The 21402-nt window shown below is 26.5% G+C and overlaps 1 protein-coding gene across 2 annotated transcripts in view; it reads left to right on the forward strand.

Moving 5' to 3' along the window:
* Positions 1-21145, forward strand: part of LOC129955575 (protein sidekick-like) — a 48078-nt gene extending 26933 nt beyond the window's left edge. For both annotated transcript variants that reach the window (XM_056068235.1, XM_056068236.1), the window contains exons 13-27: positions 1314-1384; positions 4044-4278; positions 4373-4488; positions 5346-5556; positions 5740-5838; positions 6903-7094; positions 8069-8439; positions 8722-10630; positions 11754-11906; positions 12101-12226; positions 13126-13299; positions 14087-14230; positions 14350-14491; positions 16082-16211; positions 18067-21145. In XM_056068235.1, the coding sequence (XP_055924210.1) occupies positions 1314-1384; positions 4044-4278; positions 4373-4488; positions 5346-5556; positions 5740-5838; positions 6903-7094; positions 8069-8439; positions 8722-10630; positions 11754-11906; positions 12101-12226; positions 13126-13299; positions 14087-14230; positions 14350-14491; positions 16082-16211; positions 18067-18309 (4316 nt within the window). In that variant the 3' untranslated portion in view covers positions 18310-21145. The remainder of the gene's footprint in view (positions 1-1313; positions 1385-4043; positions 4279-4372; positions 4489-5345; positions 5557-5739; positions 5839-6902; positions 7095-8068; positions 8440-8721; positions 10631-11753; positions 11907-12100; positions 12227-13125; positions 13300-14086; positions 14231-14349; positions 14492-16081; positions 16212-18066) is intronic.
* The last annotated feature ends 257 nt before the right edge of the window (positions 21146-21402 follow it).

Genomic DNA, 21402 nt, shown 5'->3' on the forward strand with positions numbered 1-21402 from the left:
ATGAAATATTTTGTTATTAGGAAAGGGACATGTTTTATGTTCAAAATTTAGGGTTATACCCCCTTCCCTTTAATGCCAGAATATGAGGGTGTTTGCTTTCTTGGAGAACTTTTAAGAGGAACTAGTCTACATTAATATTTTGTTAGGAAGGAAGTCAAGAAATTTTCCAGCACTCTACCCAGTTACAGTAGCACATTGCCAGAGCTCTTAATTTTCTGACTGAAATTCCTCAGCCATGTGATGTCTTAACATATAATCAACAGTTGGATTTAGATGTAACATCATTTAATACTTGATCTTTCCACTACCTAATCCAATCAATGCATTTATTCACAGGAAAATATATATTTAAAAAATATTTTGATATGGAGTTGAAAATATTTAGACTAAGAAAAATGATGGTGTTTCAATAATCAAAACTGAATTTTGGCCTTTTGTTTCCTATACTGACATTTTATAAGAATCATATTAGTGTATTAATTTTTCACATTTATTTTAAAATATTTTCTCATTCAGTTTTGAAAGAAATGTTTATAATATTTATTTCATTGCATTTCTGAGGATATACAACTATGGATTTAATAGTTTGTTTCTAATCTTTACTTATAATAAAAAGATGAATGTTTGTGGGTCTAACTGTGTGTGTATGTCTCTATAAGTAAACTATTTGACCTAGAACTACCAAATTCAGTTTCTTGAATTGTGAGATTAGACTCTAAAGTGGTTTTTTTTAAAATTTTAATTAATAAATTAAAAATTAGGCTGAAAGCTAAAGCTTTTAGTGTTTTCCTCCAATAACATTCAAAAATACTATTTTGTGATAAAGAATTTTATGCCATTTTAAAATTTTAAAAAATTGTCTTTTTAAAGCTACCAGTTAAAAAAATCAGGAGCATTTTTTCCTGAATTTTGGCTTTTCTTTCTCCCTAATTTCTAGCAAGTTTAGCTCTAAAATTTTTAAATATTGTTTCCAGCAATAGTTGCCCTGAAATTCAAATCATTTTCATCATTTCATCAAAAATTTTATGATTGGATTTTTTAAAGATAAAGATGGATACTGCTTAAAATCTGTGTACTTTGAAGACAAATAAAAAAAAAAAAAATGAAGATAAAATTTTTTTTATAGTATCAAAATTTGGAAGATGATGTATTGCTAATTTACAGTTTTAGTATCTTCTTAATATTATGAAGCTTACCTCCATTAGAACTATCATGCTCATAATGAGCTGAAAAATATATATTATTGCCATAATTTTATTGAATTGCTGATTTATAATTTTATGTATGATTAATTTTTATCACTTATATTTTAGCTCCTACTGGACCTCCACAAGGTGTTGTTGGTGGTGCACGATCCTCTACATCTATTATGGTCCAGTGGCAGGTAATTATTATAAATTATAATAACTACCAGTTACTACTAAGATCATTATTAAATGTTTTTGTGTTTATAGACTTTATCATAAGAAAGTTCATGAAAATGTTGCTTTTATTTCATTATATGTAATTTGCTTTGACTTCCTATTAGATTCAGAAAGATCATTTTTATTCTATTATCTATTAATAAATCTTATGTTTACTGATTTCTGAAATTCTCAGGGAAACTGCGTTAAAGCAGTTATTTTCTACATACTGATAGGAAGTATATTCTTTATTTTCTAATGTATTTTTTTTTTTTCATTCTTTATTACAAAATGAAAGAATTGAAGGGGTCGGGGCAAGAAAGTACCAAGCCACATTTCTAAACTTCTGAGATATATTTGAAATTAGATCAAATATTGAAATCAAAATATATATCATAATTTTTTTTTGCCAGTTTCTTAGTTATATTTGAGCTTTTTTGGATAACAATATTACAAAACTATGATGATATTATTTCCTTTGTAAATTAGTTGTTGTCATCAGCAAACTTCAAATATTGTGTGGCTTAACACTATTTTGATCAAATGTTAGAAAGATATTCAATCATGAGATTTGACGAGTTATGGTTCACATTATGACTTTTCAAAGTTAATGAGATAATTCTATTATTTTCTACAGCCAAAATATAATAGTGGCAGTTATGAAAATGTATTATTTATTTTAATAAAGAATTATTATGTAAGAGGAATAATTTTACTTTAACTAAGGAAAAAATAAGATACATAATAGTAAAATAAATCAGAAATACAAAGTACTAGTTTATGACATTTCTCCAATGTTTCAATTTTCATCAGGATCAGTAACAAAGTTCTTGTAGTAATTATGGTAGATTGGTGGGATGCAATCCAGAAGTTTTAAAACATCTTTAATTTTATTTTTCCAAATCTTGTTTGGAACATTGTATTTTTCTTTCTTGTTTTATATATTTCTAATTCCAGTAATTTCACATCTGAATCATTCTCTTAGGAAATGAAAAAATAATAATAAAATAATGCATAGTATTGTTGTGTTAAAAATAATTGCTTGCATTGTTAGCACTTCTCTATGACCTTTACATTATATAATAATAATATTAATAGCAAATTTAAAAATCTTTGATGAAGTATAATATTCTGAGCACATTATAATGGAAATATCATATAATAATAAATTATAAAATATTATAGAACAAAAACAGCAGTGATAATATACATCATAATATACATGAAATAAAATTAATATTACTTTAATAGTATTGAGGCATGAAAATATTTTTAGTGAAAATAATGCAGAGCCACATTTACTTCCTAATTAATTTAGTAGAAACTTTTTCCTGTAAGTTGATAATCATTATCCAAGTGTTCATTTATATAAGAATCATCTGAATTGCTATTAACACTCATTTCCTAATTTATTATACGATTATATCTGAGCTTGACACTTTCTTCCTGCTAGAAAATTTTTAGAAATATCTTTGACAAGAAGGAACCTTTGATATATGTTGCCATCTAGTAATATTAGAAACAAAAAATATTTATGCTATTATAATTCTCATTAATAAGTATCAGATTATATTATTGGATTTATTTTGTCTAAAATGTGACATCACACTTTCTTGCCCTGACCCTCTCAATTGTAATAAAATGATACATAGATTACTTGTGTACTATGATATTTTGAAACTGTTATTTGTGTTGGTCTGCACTTAAATTTGAACAAATTCTCATTCTTTTGGCTTGAGAAAAATTAATGTGTCATGGAAAATTTTAAAATTTAGGTATAATAAGTCCAAATATGAAATCATTAATATTTTTTAGTAGAATAAATTACTGATCCCACTAGTGAATAAAGTATTATGTATTTCTTTCTGAATGATATGAATTTTTTAAAAAATTTAAATGTAAGCAACTAAAATTGTTTAAAACATTTCTTTTATCTCTCCTAAAAAAAGGATTTGCAAATAAATTTGACTTGTGCATTTATTAGTTTGAAGAATATGTTTTATCATTATGGTAAAATAATTATAGTGTTTTTGGCAAAAAAAAAAAAAAAAAAAAATTATAGCTTTTATAAATGAAAAAAAAAAAAAAAAAAATTAAGTGATCTCACTTAAAATGTTTAATTTATAAAAGTAAATAGTATTGCAATAACAAAAGAAATTTTGATGTTTTGTTAAATTTTCAGCTTTTTCCCCAGAATGAAAAAGGAAAAAATCTACTAAATACTTCTGAAATTTTCTCGAATGTCTCTCAATATTTATAAAGTTCATCGGTGAAATTTCATATCTTGACCAACTGCTATATGTTGTTATAGTAATTACTTATAAGGAAATTTTTTCCTTAAAAAAAATGTTTCTAATTTTTTTCTGTTTAGAAGAATAATAAGATGCAGTTATAGACGAGAAAGATTATTAACTGAATTATCTCAAGCAGTCTCAATATATTATTTTCATTTGTTTGAAGGATAAGCATTTATTCCATTTTCAAGTATAAATGTATTTATCCTTTTTTTTTAAATGTATTTATCCTGTCTTTCTCTTACATTAAGAACTGATCCGAATCTCATTTTGGAATGTTTCTGTTTTATTATTTATTTCATTTAAAATCTTAGTTATATTTAATCCTTATAATTTATTTTAATAGAATCCGGCAGAGCAAGATCGTAATGGTGTTCTTGTTGGTTTTGTGATTCGATACAAATTGGCTGGGTACTCTGCTAGCCCTTGGGCTTATCATAACATTACAAATGAAGCTCAGCATAATTTTCTTCTTGAAGATCTTATTGTATGGCAAAATTACGAAATACAGGTAGCTGCTTGCAATGAAAAAGGAGTTGGCGTATATTCCAGTAGCATATATATTAGGACTCGAGAAGGAGGTATGAAATTTTTTAAAGCATGGCCTTTTTACTGATTTTTGAAATTTGTATAGTTGGAAATTGATAAATGTTGCATGCATATTTTAAATTCTAGTACCTCAAGCTGCACCAACTGATGTTCGTGCTGATGCTGTTAATTCAACTGCTATTCATGTATGGTGGAAACCACCTGATCCACAACTTATTAATGGCATTAATCAAGGCTATAAGGTAATAATTTTCAGGACAGTTTCTCTTTCTAAATAAATTATTTAACAAGCAATTAATCTATATTATAAAAAAAGTCAGTAATTTTGTGTTATTTATTTTTAAAGATGGGATACTTTTGAATTGAAATCATATTAAAATTATAAGTCTTAATTATAAGTGTTTTTGTTAAATTTACAAGTGTATTTTGAATCATTTATTTAAAGTATACTGACATTTAGATGATTTTATCCTCCAAATATTGTCACCATGCCTTCTATGGATGCGTAGAAGTGTCTAATATTTGTGCTAGTATTTGAACTTTAGTTTGGATTTCAAATTAGCTCCTTCCTGTTTCTTTTTGATATATGATCCACCTGGTGTCACATTCTGAGATAGATTGTCATTTGGAAACATTTACAATAAGTCATGCCCTGTAAAATGTTCTATATTGATAATCATATCTAATAAGTATTTTTATGTGTCAAATTCCACAAATGAGGATAATATTTATACTTTTAAGAAATCCTTATTTCCATATTGTGGAATAGCATCAGTAGCTTTATATTATGCGATGGCGTCATTAGCAATGAGACACATTTGCTAATGGTAAATATGCAAAAATGATATTGATACACTAGTGTTGATAAAACTGATAGTTGAAATATTTGATTTTGGTGGATGAAAGATTATTTTATTATTTTTCTTTTTGTTTAATGTTTTTTTTCTTGTGTATCATAGATTTCTAATTATATTTTCTTAATTTTTTTCCTAGTAGATTGTTGTAATTATTTATATTAAAGATTTTTAATCTATTTATGCTTATTTTACCAGTTTTTAATTTTCTCTTCCGCTTCATAATGCTTAGTTGTTTTATGTAGTTACAAACATGGCTGGGTGACCCAGAATCCAATATCACTCCTTCACATACTGTCTTAGTAGCTCCCAGTCCTTTAGACCCTCTTGCAGAACAGGATTCTATAGTTGGAGATTTAGAGAAGTACACAACTTACCGCATAACTGTTTTGTGTTTTACAAGTCCAGGAGACGGACCAAGAAGTGATGCTGTTATGGTGACTACTAAACAAGATGGTAAGGCTTTGAATTTCATTTTGCTTTATTTAAAGATATGATAGAGGCTTATAGAATTTTCTTCAACTTTGAAGATTTTAAATATTTTTTTCAAAATGAATATCATAAAAAATTATTAACTCTGTCTATTTTATAATTTAAGATGTGTATATGTCTCATGAACGAAAGAGTTTATATTTTTAGTTCCGGATGCAGTGAAAAGTTTGAAATTTGAAGATGTGTTAGATACTAGCATATCAGTTGTCTGGACTCCACCTGAGCGTATTAATGGGATTTTGAAAGGTAAACAATTTGTTCTTATTCTAAATCCATTAGTTATAATTTTGTTATGAGAAATGTTTATTTCTTATGGTTCTGTGGTTTTCTCATTTGCATTTTGCTTGATATATGAAATACAATGTTAGAATTAGGTATCTAATCTAATTAAATCCACTGAACCCCAATTTATTTTCAGTCAACATTACTCAAGCAGACAATTTAATTTTCTTGCATTTTAGAGGAAGAATTGATATAAAAACATACGATTTTTTTTCTTTAAAAAAGCTTTTTCATAGGTAAAATTATTTATAAAAAAAAATCACTCTCAATTTATGGCAAGTACAACTGATCATTGTCAGTTTGCTCTAGACGGTGCATGATGAACTAGACTCATTATTTCAGTTCAAGGAGTTAACACATAAAGTATTGCTTGTTAGAATTTCAAATATTGTGAAGCTTATTAAATAGTTTGAAGTACTAAAGAAAAAAAAAAAGATAATACTTTGATCTTTAAGAATGGAGATATATTGTTATTACTTGGTATATTTTGAAATTTAATGAAGTGTAATGAATAATTTGGTAAATTCCAAACAGTTAAAACCATTTTTTCTAATTTTTAATTTACCTTAACTTGATTATTGCAGTATTAAATAAATTCCCATACGATTTCAATTAGTCTTTAAATTTGTCATTTGAGAAAGACAGGAAAATTAACAAAATTATTATTAGTAAAAAATTTGTTTTAATTGTGTCACTTTAATTAGAAGTAATTATTAGAAATAATTGATGTTAAAATTGCATATTGAACATACTTCAGAATTAGGTAGGAAACAAAACACGAAATAAATTTATAACTAATCATATATTTTTCCTTGGCTTTTTTATATGTAATATTACTTATTATTACTTACAATTTATTGATTAGGCAAATTTTTTACATTTTTTTTTGTACAATGAATTGCAAAACAATATAATAATTATTGAATATACAATAGAATATTATGATATCACTCACTTTATGATATGATGCGAGATAATATAATGATTATTGTATATCATTATTTTCTTAAAAAACTGCTTTTAATTAGGTTATACACTAAAATATCATGTGAAAGATGTTTTGGAAACAACCGTTATTCGTAATCTCTCTGCTGATGCGACTCAAGTCAAAGTTACTGATTTGAGACCCATGACTGCATACTCTTTTGAAATATTTGGCTGGACTGCTATCGGACCAGGCCCTGTTAAAACTGCTACTGTACAATCGGGAATTCCACCAGGTATGAAACAATTTCAGTTGATAATTTCATCTAATGATTTTAATTAATTGCATATTTTTTTCCTTAACAAAATAAATCATAATTTTCTTTTATCTTAAATTATAAGTTATGGAATAATTGCAATTAAAAATAGTTCTAATAGTATAATAATATAGTTGTGAATAACGCTTACACAAGATGAATCTCAAAATTGTTATTATTTAATTATAAGAAGTGAATTGGCATTTTACTTCATTTAGAAATATTTCAGTTTTAGTTTTAAATTTCAAAAGCAAAAATATTTTAAGTCAAGATAAACTTTAATAAATTATATGTGATTATGAAGGCTATTGCAATAATTCTAAAGAAATCTTAAGAATCAAAGGAATTAAATTTTTTTTTATTAGAAAAGTTGGATTAAATTAAATTAACTTAACTTTTCCAATTAAATTGAAATATCCAATGTCTTTGATAATGATGATTGCAAATTTTTTTGAATTATTAAACTAATTATTATGTTACTCTGAATTATAGTTTCAATATTTGTTTGAATTTTTAATGCTGCTTTCTAAATTCAATACAAATGCTAGAATTTACATTATAGTATTAAACTTATAATTAGCTTCACACTGAATAAAAATTATTTAGCTGTTTAACATTTTCATTTTGTTAATGTTTTGAATATCTGATACACAGAAGAAATAACTGTGTGAAGAAATATTTATTTCTGAAACCAGTTTTTTTGTTTTTTTAAATTTTTTTTTTTTTGCTCAAAATTTTAAGTAACATTTTTATTTATTAAATTGATTTTCAAGTATGTTGTATTACTTTTTCCAAATCTAAATTTGAAATTCTGAAATTTGTATTTATTTTGCTTTTTTCTCAAATAATAGGAATATTTTGCAAGCCTAATAATATATAATTTTCATTAATTATTTTTGCTTCTTTTCTAAAGCCAATACTTTATTTTATGAGTTTTTGTTCTTTAATTTCAGTTTTACCAGGACCTGCAAAAAAATTGGCTGTTTCAAATATTGGAGCATTCTCAGTTGTTCTTCAATTCACACCTGGATTTGATGGTAACACTTCCATAATCAGATGGGTAGTTGAAGCTCAAACTCGTCGCAATGAATCCTGGTTTAAGATTTATGAAGTTTCAGATCCAGAAGCTTCCAATATTCATGTACAAAACCTATTGCCATTTACTGAGTATAGACTAAGGCTAATTTCTGTCAATGTTGTTGGTTCCAGTGACCCTAGTGAACCGTCCAAGTTTTTCCAAACTATCCAAGCCCCACCTTCTCATCCGCCTTATAATGTTACTGTCAGAGCTGTGAATGCCAAAGCATTGAGAGTTCGTTGGACCGTAAGTATTTTTCTATTGAAAAAATACTTCACATTTAAATACTCTATAAATGCAAACAGAAATAAAGGAACATCCTAAGCTTTATTTTAACCCAATTTTTAGATAAAATTATATTTTAGTATCAAATGAAAGTTATGTAGAATTTTATACATTCTAATTTAATTGTATCAATATGTTTAATTATTCTTAAATAATAAAAGGATTGGATTTGTGAATTATAAGTTTTTTTTTTAATTCTGCACATTTAAAAAGGATGTTTATATATATATGTTTATTTTTCAGCCTCTGCAACAAGTGGAATGGTTTGGAATACCAAGGGGATATAATATTCTTTATAGACCTATCTTTTTTGATAATGAAAATACAGAAGCTTCCGATGATTACAAAACTATTGTTTTAGAAGATCACAATGCAAATAGTTATGTTATTAAAGATTTAGAAGAATTTACTGACTATGAGATATCTGTTCAAGCTTTTAATGATGTAGGAAGTAGTTCACGCAGTTTACCTGCTCGTGAAAAGACTAGAGAGGCTGCACCATCTTCTGGCCCTAGCAATGTGAAAATAAATGCCACATCATCTACAACTATTGTTGTAAACTGGGGTGAAGTCCCTAAAATTCATCAGAATGGTATTATCGAAGGTTACAAAGTTTATTACGGTGCAAAGAATGTTCCGTTTCAGTACAAAATCATTGAGAGTAATAGTACTTTTACTACAACCTTAACAGAACTTCGTAAATATACTCTGTACAGTATTCAAGTGTTGGCATTTTCGCGCATTGGGGATGGTGTTTTAAGTATCCCACCTATTTCAGTAAGAACATTTGAAGATGTTCCTGGAGTTCCCTCTAATATTTCATTTCCTGATGTTTCTACAACAACTGCTCGTATCTTGTGGGATGAACCTGAAGAACCTAATGGTGTGATCTTAGCTTATCGTGTTGCATATAGACTTGATAACTCGGCTGAGGAAGAAATTGTTAAAGAATTGGCTCCTACAGAACGGACATTAAAAATTGTGAATCTGCAACCTGAAACATACTACATGTTTTCTCTTACTGCTAAAACAAATGAAGGTTGGGGCAAAACTGCTCGAGCTAAAGTATTCACTACAAATAACAGAGAAGCTCCTAAACCTCCTTCTCCTCCTCAAATCAGTAATTCACAAATTCAAGCCAGACAAATAACATTTAGTTGGACTCCTGGAAATGATGGATTTGCTCCCTTACGATATTATACTGTACAAATGGCAAAAATTGACAATTCATGGAAGACAGTTGCTGCTAAAGTCGATCCAAATTTAAATAAATACACAGTGACTGGTTTGAAACCGGCAACATCTTACAAATTCAGAATTCAGGCCACAAATGATATAGGATCCAGTGGTTGGAGTTCAGAGTCTAACTTGACTTCTACATTCCCAGCAGCCCCAGAAAGACCACCCAAACAAGTAATTGCTACTCCTTACACAACCACATCAGTGCGTGTTAGTTGGGAACCTCTTGGCTTTGAAGATTGGAATGGAGATATACGTACATCTGGATATCGAGTTGAATATTGTCAAGTGTCCTCTTATTCCATTCCTAGAACTGGTGATTGCCCATCAGATAAGATTCAAGGTGCTAATTCATCTAGTTTGTCATTACACCAACTAGAACGAGACAGAGTGTATGAAATTAGAGTTTTTGCTTATAATAGTAGAGGTGACAGCTTGCCAAGTGATCCTGTACAGGTTTTTGTTGGTGAAGCTGTTCCAACTGGGGAACCAAAAGAAGTTCGAGTAGAGGCAACAAGTTCCACTGAATTAAAAGTTTCTTGGAAGCCACCTCCTCCAGCTTTACAGAATGGAGATCTTCTTGGTTATAAGATCTTTTATGAACCTCGCTCAAGTGATGCAGTTGAAGAAATGGAAGCTGTTCCTCCAGCAACTGTGTCTTATGTTCTTTTGGATTTAAAAAAATATACTGAATATAGTATACAGATTTTAGCTTTTAACCCTGCTGGAGATGGACCAAGATCTTCTCCTCAATATGTAACAACCATGGAAGACATACCTGGACCTCCTGGGTCTGTTGTTTTTATTGATGTGACCATGACATCCTTGAATGTGAGCTGGAGTCCACCAGCTGAACCTAATGGAGTAATAGCAGGTTACTTAGTAACTTATGAGACAGCTTTGCCTGATATAGGTATATATTTTTAAAAATTATCTTCAGCTTTGCTTCCTGCATGTTTATGAAAAAGTTTTACTAAATTACAGAGTTAAAAAGTTAATATAGTTAAAGGGGGAAGTTAATATTACAGTAGAATTTTTCTACTAGAATGTAGCATATATGGTAATTCTACTAAATTGTAAAATAATTTCTAAAAAAACTACCATTAAAGTGCATTATAGAAAATGTATTCATTTTGATATTTGATGAATAAAGGTAGAATTGAAAAAAATAAAGTTAAACGCAAAAAATTATTTAGAATATAATTCAATGTAAATTTTAAGTCTCACTGTATATTTTTTGTTGCTTTAATTAATTTGAATAATTATAAAATTTTTAGCATAAATTTATTCATTTTATTAAACAGTTATGAACTAAATAGAATAACTGGCATATGTTGGAAACTGAATTAAGGAGCACAGTTAATAACAAGAAAAATGTTAATCGGATTTGGAGAAAACTATTAACTGCTTATTATTTAATTGACTGTAAAATTCAATTAAAAGACCTGCTGAGGCGTACCTAGACTCTTTGTGGGTCTTAGAGCAAGACAAGCAGGCACAAGAAAATGATTTCTATTTTTGTCACCATATTTTGTTAAAATTTTAATGTGGTGAATTTAACCTTTTTGATTATTGGAATTTTGTATTCTGAAATATAAAATGATTTATAATTATAACTGGTGGATACTTTCACCGGTAAAAATGAAAAAGGTTAAGAAATCAGACAATAATATTTTTTAGTTAGTTTACAAGAAGTTATTTGAAATGCATTTTTCGAGTTTTTGTTTTACATTCTCAGAGAAAGTTTTCTAGTTTTTGAATACAAAATTATGTATGTATGTGAGAGTTTCCTTGAATAGTTATTTTATTGGTCAAAGTAAATCCATATTTATAAATGGATGCTTATTTTTATAAAAATCATTTTTGTGGTTACAATCTAGTCAGACATGGTGATTTCCTTTACATATATGTTAAATAATTGTTTAAGTAGTTTATGGAAGGTTCAATACATATATTTTATTCATCATTAATTGTCAAATAAAAATTGTTCGAAAAGTTGATATTATATGCTGAAATGTATTAATTTATAATTTCAGAATTCAGCAAACAAGTAAAACAAAAAGTGACAACCACCTCTTTGAGTGTACATGGTTTAGCTGAAGCTGTTACATATACTTTTAGAGTACGGGCTGAAACTTTTGATTATGGTCCAGAATCTGTTGGCAATATAACTACTGGGCCCCAAGAAGGTAAGGTCATGAAGAATTTCACACTTTGCTTTAAAAAATTATTGGTATGGAATCCTTACTTTGTTAAAATAGTTATAGATCACATATATTTTATCAGCTGTCAGTTGCAAATTTCTGTTTAATAGATAAAATTGATGCAATATGACTTTGATATATTCAGCTTTAAACTATAAACGAAATTTTTTAAATATCAGGCTCCCCATCTGCACCAGAAGAACTGATGTTGAAACACACACATACTGCTGTTACTTTATTATGGAAGAATGGTCCACAAGGTGCTTCTCCCATTATTGGGTACTTGTTGGAATATAAAGAAGCAGGTAAGGGTAATGTGATTGATTTAAGCAATTATATAATTTTTCATTTTGTCATTCTTAGCATTTTATGCAGAAATTCCTTGATTCATGCAGTATTTATTAGTATAAATAAAATATTTTTATAACATATGAATTGAAGTAAATTGCATTAAAATCTTTGATTAAAAACAGTTTTTTTAAAGGCTTTTGACAGTGTTGAGATTTTATTTTTGTGTTTAGAAATTTAAAAGTTGAAACAACTCCTTTTCTTTTAATTGTGATGGAATATAGAACAATTATTATCGCAATAATTTATATAAAAGTTTTTCATTACATAATTACTCTGAAAAACTAATTTGTTACATCTTTTATTATTTTAATATCAGACTTTATTACATCTTATCTGCAATTGTTATTTTATTTTAGGAATCAAATTTCTTTTTTTCTAGTAAATAAAAAAATGTTGTTCTTTTATTATAATGATAATTAAAGTCAAAAGGAAAATTTTATTTAATCAAGAAAAATTGGCTAATTATTACTAGCTGTGGTGTGCATTTGTTAGAAAAATTTTAAACTTGATTAAATTTTTTTTTTTTAATCTGAAAAGAATGGTAATAAAATGTTACTGGAAAAATAATTAAACATATGAGAATTTCTGTATTAATTACCAGCATTGCAATTTTCTGTAAATCAGTTTTCCAAGCAACTTTATTTATTCTCATACCAGTGTTATATCTTGTATTTCAGTTATGTAATTAATTTAATATGTTTGTTAGTTAAAATCTTCAAAAGAAATTTGTTATAAAATTATCTGTTATAACACTAGGTATAAAAAATTATTAACTAAATTACAATAATTAAAATTATACTGGTAATTTTTCATAAAAAATGCTTTTATTATATGTGCACATTTTTTTTCCCAGAGGGTTCAGAGGAATGGCAAACTTTGGTTTTGTTGAACAATGGCCCTCAAACATCTTACACCATTAGCTTTCGTAATCTTCTCCCATCCACATCCTATCAATTCCGTCTCTTTGCTCGCAATTCTTATGGTATCAGTTTTCCAGCCATGTCACCACAGCCGTTTGCTACTCCAAGTAAGAAGTTTGAATATTAGCTAATGAATTTCAGACTTTGTATTTATTAAAATTTAAAATAATCTTTTATTCGGAAATAAAAGGTTATTATATCATGTATTGAAATGGAATATTATATGTTTTGAAAAATATATTGTATTTTGCTTTTCTTTCTTTCTAAAAGTTTATTTGTTTTTTTATAGAACTATAAAAATGACTTAAATCTAGTGCCTTTTTCAAATAAAATCCTGCAAAAATTTCTCTAAATCACTTTTAATATTATAATTTATTCTATTAATCATATCATTTGAAAATAACTTTAATTTTCCGTGATATAGCAAAAAATCTGAAACAAAACGTTGACTAACTTCTTAATGATCATGCAATCATTATTCTACCAAACTGAAAAATAAGGAGATAATAAATGTAATTAAAAATAGTTTAATATTTATTTGAATATATTTAATGTCCTCCTGTTGAGAATTAATTGTTAAATTTATATATATGTGTGTGTATGTGTTCTTATTCGCTTTACAATTGCTATTGTTTGCTTTGCTTTGTATTTTCTTGTGCTCTTAAACAAAATCATTTTTAATATATTCAGTTCTACAAAGCATCTGGTTTCAAATAAATGATTTGTTTTTAAAGACCACAAGATCATCTCTTTTTCCACAAAATTGACAGTCTTACTTGACATCAGATTATATATTTTAAGTTTTTTTTTTGTGGTTTATTTTTTTGCTAAACAATATTACAAATAAAACTTTTCTTCCGATACATAATGAAAACATTTTTTTTTTTCTTTTAGGTAAATTGTATCTGGAGTATCGACATAAATTACCTTTCTATCGTGAAGTATGGTTTTTGGTCATGCTGGCTTCTCTTAGTATTGTTATTATTATCCTTGTGGTGTCTGTATTATGTGTCAAAAGCAAGGTGTACAAATATAAAAGTAAACAAACTTCTTATTCATCACGTCTAAAAATGTTCCTTAAATGGAATTGTGTTCAATGTATATTAAGTATGCTGCTAACCAACTTAATCAAATATATTTGTTTTTTTCATATACAGAAGAGGCTCAAAAGTCTATTCATGATGACCATATTAGTATTGATGATGGTGGATTTGCCACTTTCGAACTTAGACAGTCCAAGAGAGGAACTCTGTGTAAGAATTCTTTAGCTAGGAAGAATAATAATGCTATACTTACAAAGTAAGTGAACATAAACAATTTCTTACGTTATAATAATTTTTACTCGTATAAAAAAATCATATTGCAGCTTTTGTTTATTAAGATTTTTTTTCAGTTAATTGCAAAGAGTTATATTTATAAATAAATGAAAACCAATATTAGGATTTTGTTACATGTTTATCTGAAAATCATAGCTTGGTATTTATTGCTATTCAATACCTTTTGCAATTGCCAGTTCATCCAGATATAAATTTGATGGGGAAAAAAAAAAAAAGATTCTTTGAGATTATTAGAATTGGTTATCTACAGTTTAGAGAAAGGCAATATAGTTTGGAAACATTGCTTAAACCAAGTAATGCAATAATGAAACAATTAATTTATCATTACAAATACATTAAAATTTGAGTAAAATCATGACAGCTTATGTATAAGGAAAATATTGGCATTTTAGAAACATAATAAAAAAATATTTGCATTTTCTATTCTCCTTACATGTCAATTGGTTTAGAGTTGAACAAATTGAGTACTCATAATGAAATTCTATAAATATTTTATTTTAGGAAATTTATTTATTTGTATTTTTTATCCATTAATAATACTTATGTTACTTATATCTAAAATGCTTATGTTGTTTATGTCTTACTTTTTTATGTCTTACTTTTTTATGTCTAAAAAAAATAATTTTTACAATTTTGTAGTTTTAGGAAAAAGTTTGCAATTAATACAAAAAAAAAAAAAAAAAAATCTTCACCCAAATATATGTGATTAATAATAAACTTATTTATATGGATGTAATTGTTCAGCATTTTAATTATATTAATAATCTGCCATAGATAGTCATGACTGCAACAACTTCCCACAAAGAAAAATATTTAAATATTCAACGAGAACATATATATATCTTATTTGTATAAGAAATCATTGATAGATTTTCATTATTTTCAACTTTTAAGGACTTAAAAGAAATAACTTTGTGAATTAAAGAGGAAATTGGCATTCCAAAGGTTTATTGGATGTGACAGCCAATTCACAAGAAAAGCTAGCAAAATCAGAAATGAAAGTAAAAAAAAATGAGAAGTGTAAGCATTTATATAGTCATGTATGGTTTTTGAATAAATAAATTAAAAAAAAAATGAAAATTGCAGTAATTCTATTTTGTTTGCTGTATAACTGACCTCTTATTTTCAATTTTTTAATATTTTTTATGAAAGATTTTTTGGTACTTTCTTTTTTTTAAAAAAAGGAGTTAATAACATTTTGAGGCTTAAAAGGAGTAGATTCAGTAATTATGCACTATGGAAAAATCATGCAAGGCATATGTAATACTAGACATATTATAAGAAATTATAATTTTTTTGTTTTTGTTTTTAGAAAAAAACAAAAAAAAAAACAAATGTAAAGGTAAATCAATGATAAGTTCACAAACAATTTGGATAGTGAGCATTGATTTTAAACAAACCATATTCATCAAAATCGCAGTATTTTCGACTTTGGAAAAAATGACCAGGAATATAGGAAGAATATTTTTGTTGATGTTGGCTTTATAAAAATTATTATAATATGAAATATTAACCATAAAGTATATTATTTAATTAAAATACCATATTTCAGATCACCACCTCGTCCAAGTCCTGGAAGTGTTACTTATTCAGATGATGATGATACTAAGGGTTATGATGAAAACTGTGATAGCAGTAGTCTTACTGAAAAGCCTTCAGAAATGAGTTCTTCTGATTCACAGGTAAATAATACTTTTTTCCATTTTATATTTTTTGAGTTCCAATATTTTCAGTTCATGTGTGGAATAATCAAATTTTTAAAATCTTTTATGAAGAAAGAATAAATACATATTTTGCTGGATTTTATTAAAAGAATTGTAATCAGTGTTTGTTTGGAATAAATTATTTTAATATAAATATAGTTTTATTTATTTGAAAATTGCATTAAAATCCACTTTTATAAAAATTCTTTTCTGTTAATATTGAATTGCTCTTTCTAAATTTAATTTCTTATTGTATTGAAATTAATAATATCAATTCTATTTTTGTATCAAACTTCTGTTTATGTTTTTTATTGAATGTATTTTTTGAGTACATATGATAGGCAGTGACACTTTAAATTAACAATATGACAATTGCCTTGCAATGTATCATTGTATTTGCTTAATTATCTTAATATAAAAGGTGACTGGTATAATTGACGAAAATTTAATTTTAAATGTCAATTTATATACTATGTAATGGAAAAAGTGTATTTAAATGAAAATCATTTAAATTTTAGAATCTTTTTCAAAGCTCTAGTAAATATATAACATTATACATTGCCCCTTCTCCATTGATGTACTTGAACGAGAAAGAAATTTCAAATTATTGTCCTTCTGTGACGGATTTCAAAGATCTGAAACTTCTGAGTTACGTATATAAATCTCTATTGATAATAAAGATGAACGTTTTATGTTGGTGCTCTGTAAGCCAGTCTATTTGATCTACAGATACCAAATTTGGCAACTTGGGGTTTGAAATATTAGAATATTTTTGGATCTTAAGAATAATTTTTTGAGATTACAATTAAAATTTTAATTAATCAAAAATTAAATTTTTATATCTTTTCAAAATTAAAAAAAAATATTCTTAATCATACCAATTAAATTGTTTTAAAAATTATGAAAAAAAAATTTTTAAAGGAAATTTTTTAAATAATATTTTTTATGTCTAATTTATAGCTATAGATTTCATTGTTACCCTGAAATTTGAACTGTTTTCAATGTTTCATGAAATATTTAATCACTTGATTTTCTTTTATTGCGGAAAACCGAGAAAGAAGGATTCTGTTTCAATACCTTTCAGATGTTTAAAAAAAAAGCAGATGTTTAGCATATGTAGAAAAAAAAGTGAATTGTGTTCATCTATCTTTTAATGTTGTGAAATTTAGATGAACTAGACATTTTTAATATTTTAATTACCCTATGATGTTACGGAATTGGTCTCCATTAGAAAGATTCATGTACACAATTAATAGAACATCTATAAGACAATACAAATGATGCAACTTTAATGATTGATAATTTCATTTAAACTGGACATAAAGTTATATTAAAATGATGTATCTGAATTTAAATATAACCAATATTCTCAATGGACCAGCTTGTCTCCAGAGGTGATTAGTCATTTAATAATTAGATAGTCATTTAGATTGATATTAATTAAAATTATAATTTTCAATTTTAATTCTATTGAAATTTATAATTAATTTATTGTTAATTATTTTTTAACTCAAGTGTTGTTCCTCTCCATATTATATATGTATTTTAATAAATATATGTAATCTGCAGATGCGATTCTGCTAAAACATGGAATTTAGTACATTTAGAATTGAATTTTATCATATGTGAGACGAATGAATTTTCTTTTTATGCTATAATTTCTAATATTTTTAATACCTCAAGCCCTTTTTGTATAAATTTATTCATATAATAAATTAATTTAATCATAAAATTTTTATTATTTAATCAATCATACTTATTTTACTACTTTGTGTTTATGTTTGGCAAACACATTGTTTTATTGTTTTTTTTCTTTCTTAAACTCTTCTTGCAGGGTTCTGATAGTGAGCGAGAGAGTGATGACAAGGGTGATCCCCATTCATTTGTTAACCACTATGCCAATGTGAACGACACTCTTCGCCAATCCTGGAAACGCCAAAGGCCTGTGAAACCTCCAAGCTATACAGATAGTGAGCCAGAAGGCAGTATACAAGTGAGTTTGAATGGAGGACACATTGTTATGAATAATATGGCTGGTTCCAGAGCTCCTCTGCCTGGTTTCTCCAGTTTTGTGTGAATCAACCTTCATGTGATATTACCAATATTGACTGACTGACATCATAGTTCTACTTTTGGGGGAGCTTTGAACATTTTACTCAAGACAGTTTACTCCAGCATTGAACAGTTTTCCTTAATCACCTTGCTATTTATGATTTCAGTTTTGTTTTTCAGGTTTGGCTTTAAAGTATTGTGTAAATTGTATTTTGAATGATGTTGTCTTTTTTTTGGGTGAAATCATGAGCAATATTTTAGTTAGGAAATTGTTCATTATTAGATTTTATAACATGCAGCTACGCAGATGTCAAGTGTTTTGTTTAGCGATTGGTAAATATCTGTTTGTTTTAGTTATCATTTAGTGTGTTCAGTTTTCCATTTTTGCTGTGCCATTATATCATGGGGTCCAGGAAATGACAGTACTTTTGGAATAATGTATATTACCAAAATCCCTCCATGGGATTTGTTAGTGATAAATGTTTTATAGTTGTATTGTACAGTATATTGTGTGTGTGTGTGTGTGTATCATACATTTTTCCACAGAAGGTAGCAGTATTAACATTTTAAATTGTAAATATTTGAGGTAATGTATTTTAATTCTTCTTGCTACCACTTTCATTGCTGTATCATTATCTTGTCTACCTTTGTGCCTTAGAGACATAGATTTGAGCTTTCAATTCCAGTTTTAAATTGATACTTCAATAGAACATACTGTACAAATTTTGTCGTGCAGTTTTATTAAAATTAAGTTCATATTAAATTTTAAATATCAATTATTTTGACTGAAGACATTGCTCTTCTCCCTTTCTTTTAAAAACTTAACAGTGTATTAAAAATGAATGTAATATTATTAATCTGATTGCTGATATACCTGATATTTCTTTTATTCGTCAGCAATTTTTTCTTGTTGCCTGAAAAGCAACTTAAAATATGTTTTCTAGTCCAGAAAAATTAGATGGTTGTAAGAAAGTTATATTTTCAATGAAATGAAAACAATTAAAGAAACAAGTTGTTGCGTGTTGCGTTAGAATGACCTGAAGATCAGTGAATTTATATTACATGTACTATAAATTTGAAACAATAAGTTACTTTTTGCTACAATTCTAATAAAAGAGGTAGTAAAATTGATTTTTGCATGTAATTTAGCAGCTTTATTATGCAAATTAATAAGATTTTTTAGACTTTTTTTTTTATGGTTTGCACTACTTTATTTAGGAACAAACTATACCATTAACTCTTTAAATATGGTTTTATCTATTTTGCAATTTTTTCTGATAAAGATTTATTTAATTAAGACTATTAACTGGATAATTAATTTTATTGGTTTCTTGGGATGAATTTCTCATTCAGTTGGATATTTAAAAATCTTCTTTTTATACATGTTTTATAAATAAATTTTACTATCAATTTTCTCTGTTCATAAAATGCTGGGCATTTTGGATTTGCAACTCTCATTTTCTTTATAATTTATGTTGTCAAAAGAAAGAAGCATATTGCTTCCTTGAATTGGTTTCAACTCAATATTTTATTTATTACTTTTTGAAAAAGTTCATCTTATGTGGCACATTTTAAAATGTTGATCATTTTATATTCAATTCCTAATTTTATATGTGCAGCTGAAACATATATATTTCTTGAAAGTTATATTTTCTTTTGAATTCCATTTTCATTATATAAGTACAAGTAACATTTTTTTTTAATAGTTAGAACACATATAATCTTGATATTTTACTCTGATTATTGAAGCAAGTTTTGTACATTCAACATTCCGTCCATTTGTAGTTACATTAAATACATTTAAAAAAATTGCACACTTTATAATTAGAGATATTTTTGATCAAAGAATTTAAGTGTTGAGTATTTTTTCCAGTACTCAAACCTATAAAAGCCTCCTATTTCACATATTCGAAAATAGTGGTATAAAACTATTTTGCTCAAATTTTTTACTTGAATTCATAAATATTTATGCATTTTTTTGCTACTTTATGAATTAATATATTTTTATAAATATGAAGTTTTATCAATGTATGCCTTTTTTTTTCATGTTTAACTGGAATTTTACTAGAAATTCCTCTGCCGTCCATTTACAGTATGGATTGAATTTTATCAATGTAACAATATTCAGTACAGTTTTTTAAGGCCTTATTTGATATGTATTATTTTTTTATAACAGCTATTTTTTTTTATTATGATGCAGATCCTTTCCGTTACATTTCATTTGCATTGTTTTCTATGAACTGTTTGCCTATATATGTTCCATTAGGTACTAAGATAGTTTTTAATTTTTTTGTATCATTTAACAAATTTATTAAAAATTAATTTTAGATTTATATGTTTGTCATCTCTTAGTATTATGGCGATGTTGCTTTGTTAAAGATAGGAAAATTTAATTTGCATCATTTTTATGTATAAAAATTTACTGAAAAAAACCAAAATAGTTATCATATGTATTTTTTTTTTTTTTGTCAGAAATACTGCTGATGATTAAAATATATGCAAGATATATGGATGATATATAAAATTAAGCAAAAGTGTTGGCATTCAGGTTTTAAAAAAAGTCAGTTCACAAACTGAAATTATTTTTGAAAGTTTAGATTTAGTGTTTAAATTTTTATGCAAAATGCAGTTGAATGAATAATTTAATTTTGTATTCTTTTGTTTCACTTTTTTATATGACTTTGCACTCTTATTAATTTCTTTTTTGCACTTATGTAATTTAATTAAAAAATAATGGTTATTAAATATTTTGTTTATTGTATTGCAAATAATGATTATGCTCATTTAGGAATTTCGTTACATAATTTCTTCATTTTATATTTCACTGCCATTATTATTGAACAAACATTCTTTTAGGGTTCTTTTTCTTGTATGAATTTTTATTTTTTTATTTTTATTTATAGTAAACTGTTGATAATCGTTGTTTATATTTTCGTTTTTATGAGAAAATGATATGAGGACATTCTAACAATCAGTTTTCATTTTTTAAAGCATTAAACTGATAAGACTATTAATTTTTAAATGTCTCAATAAATAGTTTTAGCTGTTTTCTCAGCCATTGTTAATAAGCTTTAGGGAGCTTTCATTCATTGCATTGTTCTCTTATTTATTTTGTGTT

Source organism: Argiope bruennichi, chromosome 2 (genome assembly GCF_947563725.1).
Source record: "Argiope bruennichi chromosome 2, qqArgBrue1.1, whole genome shotgun sequence".
Lineage (NCBI taxonomy): Eukaryota > Metazoa > Arthropoda > Arachnida > Araneae > Araneidae > Argiope > Argiope bruennichi.